The sequence below is a fragment of the Eubalaena glacialis genome, chromosome 2, assembly GCF_028564815.1.
Source record: "Eubalaena glacialis isolate mEubGla1 chromosome 2, mEubGla1.1.hap2.+ XY, whole genome shotgun sequence".
In the NCBI taxonomy this organism is placed as follows: Eukaryota; Metazoa; Chordata; class Mammalia; order Artiodactyla; family Balaenidae; genus Eubalaena; species Eubalaena glacialis.
Genome location: NC_083717.1, coordinates 118474730 through 118489119, shown reverse-complemented (window position 1 = coordinate 118489119; position 14390 = coordinate 118474730). Strand labels below are relative to the sequence as shown.

Genomic DNA, 14390 nt, shown 5'->3' with positions numbered 1-14390 from the left:
GATACAAACTGCTATATATAAAATAGATAAACAATAAAGTCCTATGTATAACACAGGGAACTATTTTCAATATCCTGTAATAAACCATATGGAAAAGAATATGAAAAAGAATATGTATATATATGTATTACTGAATCACTTTGCTGTACACCAGAAACTAACACAACATTGTAAATCAACTATACTTCAATTTAAAAAAAAAGGATACTCTTTGTAAAAGGAAAAAAAAGTCACTGCACGTTTAAAATATATTAAACATGTGCAGTCTTTGTATATCAATTATACTTAAATAAAAATGTTAAAAAAGTCACTGTACCTTTAACCATTTGGTAAAAGTCATTAGGCTTGTCCTAAAACTTATGATAAATCTTTTAGGAGGGACTTCCTTGGTGGTGCAGTGGTTAAGAATCCACCTGCCAATGCAGGGGACACGGGTTCAAGCCCTGGTCTGGGAAGATCCCACATGCCACGTTCCAACTAAGCCTGTGCACCACAACTACTGAGCCTGCGCTCTAGCGCCTGCGAGCCACAACTGCTGAGCCTGCGTGCCACAACTACTGAAGCCCGGGTGCCTAGAGTCCGTGCTCCACAACAAGGAGAAGCCACCACAATGAGAAGCCCACACACTACGATGAAAAGTAGTCCCCGTAGTCCCCGCTCACTGCAACTAGAGAAAGCCCGTGTGCAGCAATGAAGGCCCAATGCAGCCAAAAAATAAATAAATAAATAAACAAATTTATTAAAAAAAAATCTTTCAGGAAATTCTAGTTTCCCTCATATAGCAATCCCATCTTATCATTTCAATAAGGACAGCCTTTAAAAAAATTTTAGTGCATGTCCAAATCCAATGAATTAGGGTTTGAGTAGTCATCATAGGTATTTAAGATGAGCACACTTCCAGGAAAAAAACCATGGCCTCTAACTAGTCAGAATGAGGACAAAAGACCATTGAAAGAACTTACACATCTCCACCTTATTCTTCATTAGAACTTGGAAGTATGACACATCTTTGGCTTGTGAATTTTGACTAATTCTCATTCCAAACAGGACATTTCTCAGGGCAAGTTTCATGTCCTTATTACAAAGACTGTAGATCAGGGGATTAAGGAAAGGAATCATTATTGAATATACCAGTGTGAGAATTTTCTGCATCAAAGTTGAGATGCCATATGTAGGACTCACATACATCACCATGACTGTCCCATAGAAAAGAGACACCACAGCTAAATGAGAACCACAGATGGAAAAGTCCTTTCTCCGGCCAGCTGCAGAAGGGGCCTGAAAAACAGCTCTGAACAACAGGGTATAGATCGAAGAATCTACGTAATAGTGAAAAAGAGGACAAAGGAACTCTGAGTATAGAAAATAAATTCAGTAATGGGGGCTGGAGCACAGGACAGAGACATCAGTGGGTCCATGTCACACAGGAAGTGATCAATGATATTGGGTCCACAGAAGGGGAGTTGGGAGATGAAAAAAATGGGGATTGGGTAGCCAAGGAATCCAATGAGCCAGCAGAGGGACACCAGCGTTCCACAGAGCTTCCTAGTCATGATGGTGGGGTACTGCAGTGGGTGGCAGATGGCAAATGATACACAATTACTGCCAGGAAGAGACATTCAGCTGTGCCCAGGGAAAAGAAGAAATGGAACTGGAGGAAGCAGCCAGAAAATGAGATGGCCTTGGTTTTGGAGAGAATGTTGACTAGCATGTTAGGAACAGTGGAGGAAACATACCAGATCTCCAGGAAGGCAAAGTTTCCCAACAGAAAGTACATAGGGGAGTGTAGTCGTGGGTCCCATCTCACTGCACAGATAATGGCTCCATTCCCCAGCAAAGCCAAGGCATAAACCACCAAAAACAGTGAGAAGAGAAAAATCTGTATCTCCCAGCGACCAGGAAATCCCAGGAGAACAAATTCAGTCACAATGCATGTTGCCGACCTGTTCATGGGTCTTAAATCTATGAAGAAGAAAGACATGAGTGTAACCCAAGTTGCTTTGCTTCCTACATATCTTTAGGATTTTATTGAAAGGGAACTTAAACCTTACAGGAAAATATTGAATAGATGAGCTATTTTGAAACCAGGTGGGATTAAATCTCACCTTATTTTGAATTGACTGTGGATCTAAATCTCAGTATTATTTTGCTATAAACCAATGCAGCAAGATCCACATCAGTTTGTACAACCAGTGGTATAAATTTATTTCTTTTTAATTTTGATCCTTAAGAAGACCCTTTCTGATTTTGGTCTGTTTTTCTAAAGTTGATTATGGGTCTTCATGCACAAACTCATCCACTTTCTCTTATTCAGCATAACTTGTTAATCAACAACAACAGATATTTTGAGGACAGCTGGTCTGAGGTTGAGCTAAGCCTTTGGCAACAGAACAGAATTAGTTGACTTACACGTGGAGATAAAAATTACTCCAGAATGCTAGCTTTTCAGAATGGCCTAATCAACTGAGTTAATTGTGACAGACATCACTACACTCAAGACTCAAGGCTGTTTCTAAGTTTTCCTTTAAAATTTTCTTTTAAAATATCACTCTAACCAGTTGAGTGATGCCTTAAAAAAATACAAAAGGTCCAGTATATCATAAATATTTGCTTTAAAGAATGTGAGAGTATTATTTTAAAAATATCCCTATTTATGTTTATTTTTATATTTTTTACTCATACTATACAAAAATGAACTACCTTACTTTTTATATTCAGATCCTACCTAGATAAAGAAAATGGTGTTTCAATACAGAGGTTTAGTTCATTTAGTAAGTATTTTTGGATGATAAAAACAAATAAAGGGATCTGAGATCAATGGGGTTTTATCTGCAATTTTATCTGGTAAAATCAATTTTGTTCTCTGAAAAGGAAGAGAGGACATTTTCAAATATTTGGACAGGCATGTACTTTTCAGTAGCATTTAAAAATTGAATAAAAAATGTATAAATCTTTGTGTATAAAACAGTAATCTTGTAATTGATTAATATTAAAAAAGCACTGATTGAGTCTTAAAAATAATAGTTTCAATATTGAGTTTTCTTGTTAAATTCAGATCTCTTGCCTTGTATATTGGAAGTCACCAGTCATAACTTTGTTAGGGATAGGAGATAAGAAATTTGAAAGGCAAAGGAGAATAGAGAGTTTGAAAGAACGATTATGTATGATACTTAGGAAAAAAGATTTGGACTAGTCCCCTGTTGGTGGTTTTTAAGGAAGCATAAAAAAGGAAGATTGAGCATCCAAGTCCAAAGCTGTCCAGTTTTCCAATCAATATTGAATTCAAAAGATATCTGTTTACCACCTTCACTGAATAAGGTGCTCAATAAATTATTCCCAGACTGTTATTTACAAAGCATAAATAAATCATTTTCTCTGCTACAGGTCAGGAATTAAGTCCAAGCTCACAGATTTAAACTAAAAACTAGAAACATGAGATCTATTCTTCCTGTCCTTCTTTCTGAAAAAATGAGCTATGTCTGATTAGTGTGAATAACAGTTCAGGACACTCTCCATTATATACTGACAACTTCACATCTCATTTAATCTTTTCTGTCAACATACCCTATAAGATTTATTAGCAGCAACATTATTTTCCCTGCAGTCCTTGGTGAATATGTAGATAAGTAGTGAGATGATCAAAGGGTGGGAAGCTTAATAGAAAAGCCAGAGTAATCAATTTTTATTTTAACCACTGATGGAATAAACTGACTCCATTAAGTTCTTCATAACTTCACCCTTCAAAGCCTCCAAAATTACTTGCTGGGAATAGTTAGGGTATTAGAATGGCCTATCCACCATTTTATGCCATAAACACACTGTTCCTCACACTTTTGGGATTTATAAATCATTATATGATAACAAGCCTAAGGGACCAGTTTTTTCATACTCTCCTTTCCAATACAAGAAACCAACCAACCAGCCAACCAGTCAGCTCATCAGTCCACCCACCTCAAGAATAATAGCTTGATTAAATAGCTTCCTTCCAAATGTTCTTCACTTGGTATGCTGTCTTCTCAGACAGTCTGAGAGAAGAGTATACCACCTGATTACTCCTGGAATGTGAGTTTGCTTTTAGAAAGATGGTCCCTAATAATCATAAAATCATAGAATTGGAAAGAAATGATGCAGATGATCTATTTTAACTGTTCATTTTACACATAGGCTTTACAGAGGGTGTGTGACTTTTTATCCAATGAACATAAATGTTCTATGTTCATATATGGAATGTTTACACTATACTACTACAGAGGAACAATGACTAATCAGATTTGTAAAGTAAGATGCACTCTGTGGTATATAATAGCAGTGGTTGTAATATGGACAATTGGTCCTTTTCTCTTACATACAGTGATGGATTTCCTGGTTCAGCTTGGAGACAGGGATGGGCACAGTGGAGTTGAATATAAATGCATCTCTTCTTCATTGGCTTGGATGAGGAGAACTCCAGGTGAGGGCATTTTATGTGGTCCACTAGACTTCCTTCATTTCTGGAGGCTCCAGAGACTTGTTTTCTAGAAGTTTGCTGAGACAGTTAACATATGAAGCTTCTTTTAATCCATGTTTCCTCTCAGGGATTACTCTAAAACTCCATGTCTCTCCCCAAGTGGTCTTGGTGGCTTCCTCATTTCCTCTGGAGTGCCACCTCTTTTCAATCTTTGGGGCTTATCTAGGTTTTAGTAGATTAGCTCCTAGGGGGTGGCTAGAGTTAAGGAAACAGAATCCAGGGGGAAATACTGAGTAAATTTCAGGAGGCTTTTCACTGCAGAGATTGCATTCCATTAAGGAACAACCCTCTGTGGGGATCAGTACAATAAATGGAAGTTTTGCCCATGACTCTAATTCTGAAACTGAGACATGTTTGTGAACAAATATTTCTTCTCTATCTTAAATGAAGTGCTACAACACAGAGAAACAGAAAACTGTTTTCTGTTGTTCACTTTAAAATTAAATCCACTAAAATTTCCTGGAGTCCTTCACTGTAATGACCAGGTGGCTTGTACTAAGTAGGAACTGCCTTGCATGACCTGGTCATGATGTGGAATGACCTTCCTTGCTATGGAAGGCAATCCAAGATGATGGAAGGCAACCCAAGATGGCAGAAGCCATTTAATTGACTTATCTAGTCAAATTGTCAGTTTCCATTCTGATTTCACTTTCTAAGAATGGGGAATTGGAAACCAGTGCAAATGTGAGAAGAGAGTTTTAATCATTGGTCTTTTGTTTCTTCTAAAAGAACTGGGGTTTCTTCCTAGGGTCCTCTTAAACCACTTCTGTAAAATAAGACTTCTAGGGAAAGGTGAGTGATGATCAATGAGAAAATCTTCACTGATGGGTACTGGAGCAGCTTGTAAGTGAACTTGATATTCAGTGACACTCTTGATTTCCCACTGAGTATTCTTGGCTTCCTTGTCAAATATTAGTTGGCTATATATATGAGGGTTGATTTCTGGGCTCTCGATTTTGTTCCATTGGTCTATGTGTCTATTTTTATGCCAGTACCATACTGTTTTGACTCCTATAGCTTTGTAGTATAGCTTGAAATCAAGAAGTATGATGCCTCCAGCTTTCTTCTTCTTTCTCAGGATTGTTTTTGCTATTTGGGTTTAAGTAGGTTTAAGTAGGACTCTTGGTATTTTCTTTTAAATGCAGCTTTCTTTTTGTTGGCAGTCTTAGAGTCTTCTGCTGTCTCATCATTGGGTCTTTCCCCCTTTTCAAAGAAGCTCTCCAGTGATGTTTGATTTTTATTCATTTTGGCTAGGGTTAGCTTGTGGGCTTACCAAAACTGACTGAGACAAGTGCACAGTGCGGGAAAGAGGCTTGGACAGAAGTGGTAAATAAAATAATGGGCAGGCCATACGCAGACTAAAATAAGTGTCCTATTCTGACCTAAAGCCTGCCACCAGATGCAGCTGTACAATTGAAGTACATCAACTCACTTGCCAGTATAAATCCTGCTGCCAGATGCAGCTTAAGTGTCATTTGCCACTGAGTCTGCAAGCAATAGATTTATTATGGTTTCTGTGCAGTCAAACCTCTCTGCTCATGATAATCTGTATTTGCAGCTGCTCCCCAGTGCTAGCATCACTGCCTCAACTCCACCTCAGATCATCAGGCATTAGATTCTCATAAGGAGCGTGCAACCTAGATCCCTTGCATGCACAGTTCACAGTAGGGTTCACGCTCCTATGAGAATCTAATGCTGCCGCTGATCTGACAGGAGGCGGAGCTCAGGTGGTAATGCGAGTGATGGGGAGCCGCTGTAAATGCAGATGAAGCTTCACTCGCTCACCCGCCACTCACCTCCTGCTGTGTGGCCTGGTTCCTAACAGGCCATGAACTGGTACTGGTCTGTGGCCCGGGGGTTGGGGACCCCTGCTATAAGACATTGATGAAAGAAATTGAAGAAGACACAAATAAATAGAAAGATAGCCTGTGTTCATGGATTGGACGAATTAATATTGTTAAAATGTCCATACTGCCCAAAGTCATCTGTAGATTCAATGCAATCCCTATCAAAATTCCAATGGCATTGTTCACAGAAATGAAAACAAGCCTAAATTTTCTATGAAACCACAAAAGACCCAAATAGCCAAAGCTATAGAGTAGTGTTCATGAAAAAGAAGGAAATAGGCATGAAAAAGAAGGAAATAGTGACATTTGCAACAACACTGGTGAATGCGGACGACATTATGCTAAGTGAAGTAAGTCAAACACAGAAAGACAAATACCACATGATTTCACTTATACATGAACTCTAAAAAGTTGAACTCATCAAACCAGTTCTCTGAATGGTGAACGCCAGGGGCTGGGAGGTGGGAGAGGTGGGGAGGTGTTGGTCAACAGGTATAAACTTTCAGTTGAAAAATGAATAAGTTCTGGGGATCTAAGATACAACCTGGTGAACTATAATTAATAATATTGTACTGTACTTGAAATTTGCTAGGAGAGTAGATCTTAAGTGTTCTCACCACACAAAAAAGGTAACTATGTGAGATATTCGATGTGTTAATTAACTTGAGGTGGTAATCGTTTCATAATGTATACATATATTAAATCACCATGTTATATATATCTTAAAAAACCTCATTGTACGACTTAAATATATACAATTTTACTTTATCAACCATACCTCAATAAGCTGGAAAAAAATGAAGAAGTATATACTTTCTCATACAAACTGAGAGAATTTATTGCCAGTAGACCTGCACTATGCATGTTTAACTTTTTCAGGCAGAAGGAATATTATATCAGACAGACACATGGTTTCACCAAAGAAATGAAAAGCACTGGAAGTGAAATAAAAGAAATATATATAGTAGTAATATTTTGTATGTTTATAGCATAAAAGTAAAATCCATGACAAAAAAAAGTAGCCCAAAGAATGAGAGTGAGCTATTGGGAATACATTGGTCTAAATCCCTTATACAACATATGAAGTAGTATAATATTATTTGCAGTTAGACTGTGATTAAATAAATATGTATATTGTAGATCCTAGAACCATTTAAAAAAAATTAGAAAAGAGATACAAATAATAAGGCAATAAGGTAGTCAAAATGAATTAATAAAAAGAAGCCAAAAGAAGACAGAAAAAGAGGCAAAAAAAGAACTGGAAAGATAGAATAAATATAGAATGCAGCTAGCAAAATGGTAGATTTTAATCTAACCATATCATAAATTAGATTAAATATAAATGGTCTAAAGAAACCAATTGTACACAGGGGAAAAATATGCATTGGGGAAAAAAGCAAGACAATAATATGCTGTCTACAAGAAATCCACTTTAAATTAAAAAAATAGATAGATTAAAAGTAAAGTACTAGAAAAAGATATATGCCATATTAATGAAAAAAAAGTTGGAGGAGCTATATTAACATCAGACAAAGCAGACTTCAGAATGAGGAATATTACCAAGAATAAAGTAGGATATGGAATGATTCAAAAGGGGTCATTTCTTCAGGAAGATATAACTATTCCAAATGTATGACATACCAAACAACAGAGCTTCAAAATACAGAAGCAAAAATTGGTCAAAGTGAAGTTAATTCAAGGAGTGAATTTTACTATATATAGAGTGAAAATAAATATCAATACAGTAAAAAACAGAATGTATTAAATATGATTCCTTTTATGTAAAGTTTTAAAACAGGTAAATCTAAACTTTCTTAGTAGATAAATAAAAATTATAAAGCAAAGAAGTTTACAATAGATATTAGTGGGAGAAATAGATATGATAAAAAAAGACTTACAGTGTCCTAGTTCTTGTCTTCTGCAGTGGCTATTGGATATTTGCTTTATAATTATTCATTAACTCATTATACTTTACATATGTGTTTTGTGCATTTTCTGCCACATATTACCTTTTAAAGAAAGTTGTAAAAAATAAATTTTTAGATAAAATCATGGGAGACCTAATTGAATAAATTCTTTTTGAAGTATCATGCTATGTAAAATTTTGCTTCTTTGATTTATATTGTCTTATTATATAATTAGAACAAAATAATTTATTTTGCTTCCTTTTTTGCCTTGGAATCTAGGATCCTCAAAGATGTTTTATTCTGAAATTAAAAGTTTTATTTATTGATCTGACCTGTTCATCGTTTATGTTATTTCTCACAGTATCTTGTTCCTTATGTGTCATCATTGGGCTGGTATAGTACATATTTTATTATACTTCTAGTTCTTTATTGGGGGAGATCATTTATATCTACTATATTTTCTGATAGAAGTCTATAGCCTTTTTTTAAGACCATTTTTTTTTTTAGAGCAGTTTTAGGTTTACAACAAAACTGCGAGGAAGGCACAGAGATTTCCAATATATCCCTTACCCACACATATACCTAGCTTCCCCCTTTATTGACATCACTCCTCAGAGTGGTACATTTTTCACCAAGGATGAAGCTGCATTGACACATCATAATCACCCAAAGTCCACTCCTGGTGTACATTCTATAGTTTTGGTCACATATCCTTCATTATAATAACATACAGAATATTCTCACTGCCCTAAAAATCCTCTGTATTCTGCCTACTCATTTTTCCAACACCTTTCCTCCACTCCTGGCAAGCATTAATTTTTTTTTTTTTTCTTTTTGGGTCTCCATAGTGGGATTTATTACCGTAGGGGAAAAATGAGGGGAAAAAAAGTAGATGCTTCAGGGCTGTACACCGCAGTGCTGGCGCAGTAAACAGGCAAGCAGGGCAGCAGCCTGGCATTCACCTCAAACTGGAGAGCAGCAACACGGACAGGAGATGCTAACAGGCCGCTGGGGTCGGGCGCCGGGAATCCGCCCCCCACCCCCCGCCCGGAAATCCGCCACCCGCCTCCCCGCGCACGGTGACGTCAGCGCGCCCGTCAGGCACGCGGGTCTCCGCCACAGGAGGGCGCCCGGGGGTCTGTGGAGGAAGAGCAGGACTGAGCTGTCATTTTCCTGTGGGGAGATGAGGAGAGAGGCTGGTCAACCCTGAGGTACTGAGGCGTGAACATCCGTATCAATTCGGTGTTAAGATTTTTAATCTCGTGGTTTGAGCACTTTTAACATTTCCTCCTTTCGCTGTCACTAATGTTTTCCTGAGGGGAAAGTTGCAAACCGTGAGCGGTATGGTTTCAATCATGAGAAACTCTGTGGAAAGGCCCCTGCCTTTCCCAGAGTTAGTATTTATTGTCTCCATAGTTTTGCCCTTTTCAGGATGTCATAGTTGGAATCATATAGTTTGCAGCCTTATTAAGATTGGCTTATTTCACTTAGTAATATGCATTTAAGATTCCTGCATGTCTTTTCATGGTTTGATAGCATATTTCTTTTTAGCATTGAATAATATTCCATTGCTGGATGTACCACAGTTTATTATCTGTTCACCTGCTGAAGGACATCTCAGTTGCTTCCAAATTTTGGCAATAATGACTAAAGCTGCTATAAATATCTGCGTGCAGGTTTTTGTGTGGACATAAGTTTTCAACTATTTTGGGTAAAAACCCAGGAATGCTGTCGCTGGATCATATGGTAAGAGAATGCTTAACTTTGTAAGAAACCTCCAAATAGTTTTCTGAACTGGCTGTACCATTTTGCATTCCCAACCAGCAATGTGTGAGAGTTCCTGTTGCTCCACATCCTCTCCAGCATTTGATCTTATCAGTGTTCTGGGTTTTGACCATTCTAATAAGTATGTAGTGGTATCTCATTATTGTTTTAATTTGCATTTCTCTGATTACATATGATTTGGAACATCTTTTCATATGCTTATCTGCCATCTGTATGACTTCTTTGGTGAAGTGTCTATTTAGATCTTTAGCTCATTTGTTTGGTTTGTTTTCTTATTTTTGCATTAAAAAATTAATTAATTAAAAATTTTATTTTTATTGAGGTATAGTTGATTTACAATACTCTATTAGTTTCAGGTGTACAGTATAGTGATTCAAAGTTTTTAGAGATTATATTCCACTTAAAGTTGTTATGAAATATTGGCTATATTCCCTGTGCTGTACAATATTGGCTATATTCCCTGTGCTGTACAATATATACAATATATATATATTTTATACATAGTAGTTTGTACCTCTTAAACCCCTACTCCTATCTTGCCCCTCCCCCATTCCCTATCCCCACTGGTAACTACTAGTTTGTACTCTATATCTGGGAATCTGTTTCTGTTTTGTTATATTCATTCATTTGTTTTATTTTTTAGATTCCACATATAAGTGATAACATACAGTATTTGTCTTTCTCTGTCTTATTTCACTAAGCTTAATACCCTCCGGGTCCATCCATGTTGTTGCAAATGGCAAAATTTCACTCATTTTTATGGCTGAGTAGTATTCCATTGTATATGTATACCACATCTTCTTTATCCATTCACCTTTTTTTTAATTTCTCTATTGCTCATGTTTCTTTTTTTAATTAAATTAAATTAATTTATTTTTTTATACAGCAGGTTCTTATTAGTTATCTATTTTATACATATTAATGTATATATGTCAGTCCCAATCTCCCAATTCATCCTACCACCACCACCCCCCCGCCAGTGTCCCCCCTTGGTGTCCATACGTTTGTTCTCTACATCTGTGTTTCTATTTCTGCCTTGCAAACTGGTTCATCTGTACCATTTTTCTAGATTCCACATATATGTGTTAATATACAGTATTTGTTTTTCTCTTTCTGACTTACTTCACTCTGTATGACAGTCTCTAGGTCCATCCACGTCTCTACAAATGACCCAATTTCATTCCTTTTTATGACTGAGTAATATTCCATTATATATATGTACCACATCTTCTTTATCCATTTGTCTGTCAGTGGGCATTTAGGTTGCTTCCATGACCTGGCTATTGTAAATAGTGCTGCAATGAACATTGGGTTGCCTGTGTCTTTTGTTTTTTCTTTTTTTTGAAAAGGTAGTCTTTTTAATAACTGCTTTTGTCACCAGGTTAAGTCATGCCGTTACAAAGTAGGTACAAATTTCTGAAAGGATATTATTGTTAAAAAAAGAAAAGCTCATTCTTACATAAATATTATCGAGTACTTCATTGGGACACTACTGTTCAAAAGGCCCTGGCCAAACAACTCCCAAACAAAACACAACTCCAGATTGTTTCCAGCCCACTGGGAATGAAGCCATGTGTAGAAGACAAGGCCTCTAAATGAGGACACAAAGTCAGGGCGAGTCGGGACCATTGGCAATGCTCAGAGCAGCCAGCCAGACTCCAAAGAGGGAGCGCAAGTGGTTTTTTTCTGGGACACTCTACTTGAATTATTGTTCAATTAGTCAACACAATAGATCTTCAAAAGAGGACAATTAATTAACATGATAAGGAGGTTACTGCATTCTTTGGACTATATGTCGTAATTGTGGTTAGTAAATTCCGACAGTCTTAACAAAAATAGCCTCCATCATTTGCAGGTATGAAGATAACTTAATTCTCTGCCGGGCTTTTTATTTTTGCTGGATGACAATATGCAACTGTCAAGTTATAAATGATACTGTTTTATGTTATAAAAATACTAGCTTTTTTCATTTATTATGTTTACAGGCATTCACTGCTTGAGTCAAGTTTAGGCTTGTTAAGTGATTTTATTACAGCAGCATGTACTTACTTTATTCTAAAAGAATAAAATGCATAAAGAGAAAGTTTTTTTTGTTTGTAACCTGTAAAATTGAGTTATTTGGCTGATGTAAAATACCAATAACTCACTTGAGGACCATGCTACCTCCTGAAAATGCCATATACCTCCTTCTTAAATGTGTCAAAGCACCTGATAGATCTGTCCAGAGCTGAAGTGGCAAGTGACTGACTACTCTTGGACAAAAGGAGCTTTCCCAGGGCTACAGCTGACTGTGCTGGGAAACAGCCATGGAGCAAGGCAGCACAGGCAGAGGGAAAAGACTTTATTTAAAGGCAAAATACCCAAACGGCTCTCTGACATAGCTAATTTCTGCTATCACTTATTAGCTTATATGTGGTCCCCTAACTTTTTTCTTAAGGGGCTGATTTGGATTGACTTGTTGAGAATGGTGTCCATTATCTATTAAGTCATGAGAGAGAGATTTCTGCGGTTACATGTAAACTTGTGATAGGTCTGCAGATGAAGAGGTGAAGAGGGTAGTGAAGAAGTCAGCTGCAGTCCGGTCCAGTCTATGTGAAGGTCACACCAGCTTCATTGTACACCTTGAAGACTTTCTCGATGGCGTTGACATAGGCAGCTGTTCTCAGGTCCAATCCCAGGTTATACTTCATGGCTGTGCCCATGATTTGCCTGGCAGAGCACTCCATGGTGTAAGCTAAGCCAGAGTGCACAATGTCTTTCTCAGAGGCACCCGATATCCTGTCTTGGAACTCTGCTGTGGGTACAATGGGAATAGTTCCAACGTGCTTTCCAAGTTTCCTTTCCAAACTCTCTTGAACAGACATGAGTAAATGGTAGTTAGAATCCCTTTCATATTTGAAGGTCAAACGGCCATAGCTGGCATGATTTAGATTCTTCAGCCACTCAAAGTAAGATACTGTTACTCCTCCAGTAGAGATCTAGAATAACCATGATGTTCCTCTCTAGGAAAATCTTATCAGCTTCTGGAGTTGTCGGTCTGTTGGCATCTTCAGCAATGATCTTGGTTTTGACTCTGGGTGCATTGGACTTGGTCAGCTGCTTCTCTATGGCAGCAGGGATCAATATGTCACAGTCTGCCTCCAAGATGCTCGCTTCCTAGATCTTTGCTTTGGGGAAGCCCAGGATTGTTCCGTGTTGCAATTTGAAGTCTTCCAGTTCCTTTGGGTCATTACCATCTGGATTCCATATGCTCCTGTCAGATTCACCAACACCAACACATTTAGCACCGAAACGATGTAAATATCTCATAGAGTGCAGGCCCACATTACCAAATCCCTGAACAACAAATGTTTTATCTCCAAATCCTGGTGTCATTCCTAAAATACTCATTAAGAAGCTTCATTGATGAAGTTTTCAATCCCATGGAAAATTCCCCGACCAGTAGCAGAGATCCATCCGTGGATTCCACCCTGACTGATGGGCTTACCGGTAACACAGGCATGGGCATTAATATCATAGTGCCCTATGGTGCTAGCATAGGTGTCAGCAATCCAGGACATCTGCCTCTTGCCTGTGCTCATGTCTGGGGCAGGCACATCAATGCCAGGACCAATAAAGCCCTTTTTTGCCAGCTCCGTGGTGAACCTCCTTGTGATCTTTTCCAACTCATTATCAGTATAGTTCTTGGGATTGATCTTAACACCAGCTTTGGCACCCCCAAATGACACATCAACCACTACACACTTATATGTCATCAGAGAAGCCAGAGCTTTTACTTCATCTACACTCACATCAGTGCTGTAATGGATACCTCCCTTGCAGGGCGTGTGGTGCTGGCTCTGCTGGGCCTGGTAGTCTTCGATGACCTCCCAGGAGCCGTCGTCATGCTGGATGGGAAAGGACAGGCTCAGCGTATGGTTGCAGGGCTTGATGATCCGGAGGATGCCACGCACCCAGTTCCTCTTCTGTTCCTCGCTGTCCTGGGTCTTGAGGTCCTCCACCAGCTTGTCCTCCATGATGCTGGTGCCGTGGTCGAAGAAGCTTTCCACCATTTTGAAGAAGTTGGGGTCTTGTTTATGGTTTCCTTTGCTGTGCAAAAGCTTTTAAGTTTCATTAGGTCCCATTTGTTGAGTTTTGTTTTTATTTCCATTTCTCTAGGAGGTGGGTCAAAGAGGATCTTGCTGTGATTTATGTCATAGAGTGTTCTGCCTATGTTTTCCTCTAAGAATTTTATAGTGTCTGGCCTTACATTTAGGTTTTTAATCCATTTTGAGTTTATTTTTGTGTATGGTGTTAGGGACTGTTCTAATTTCATTCTTTTACATATAGCTGTCTAGTTTTCCC

The 14390-nt window shown here is 38.0% G+C and overlaps 1 protein-coding gene and 1 pseudogene across 1 annotated transcript; both read right to left on the bottom strand.

Annotated features, from left to right (window-relative positions):
- Positions 1 to 918: 918 nt before the first annotated feature.
- LOC133084671 (olfactory receptor 11H4-like) lies at positions 919 to 1981 on the bottom strand. Its single transcript, XM_061181462.1, is given in 3 exon segments — positions 919 to 1310; positions 1313 to 1591; positions 1594 to 1981. Coding segments are annotated over 3 exon segments (1059 nt in total).
- Positions 1982 to 12509: 10528 nt separating this feature from the next.
- On the bottom strand, positions 12510 to 14110 carry LOC133085323 (glutamate dehydrogenase 1, mitochondrial-like; annotated as a pseudogene).
- Between the last annotated feature and the right edge of the window lie 280 nt (positions 14111 to 14390).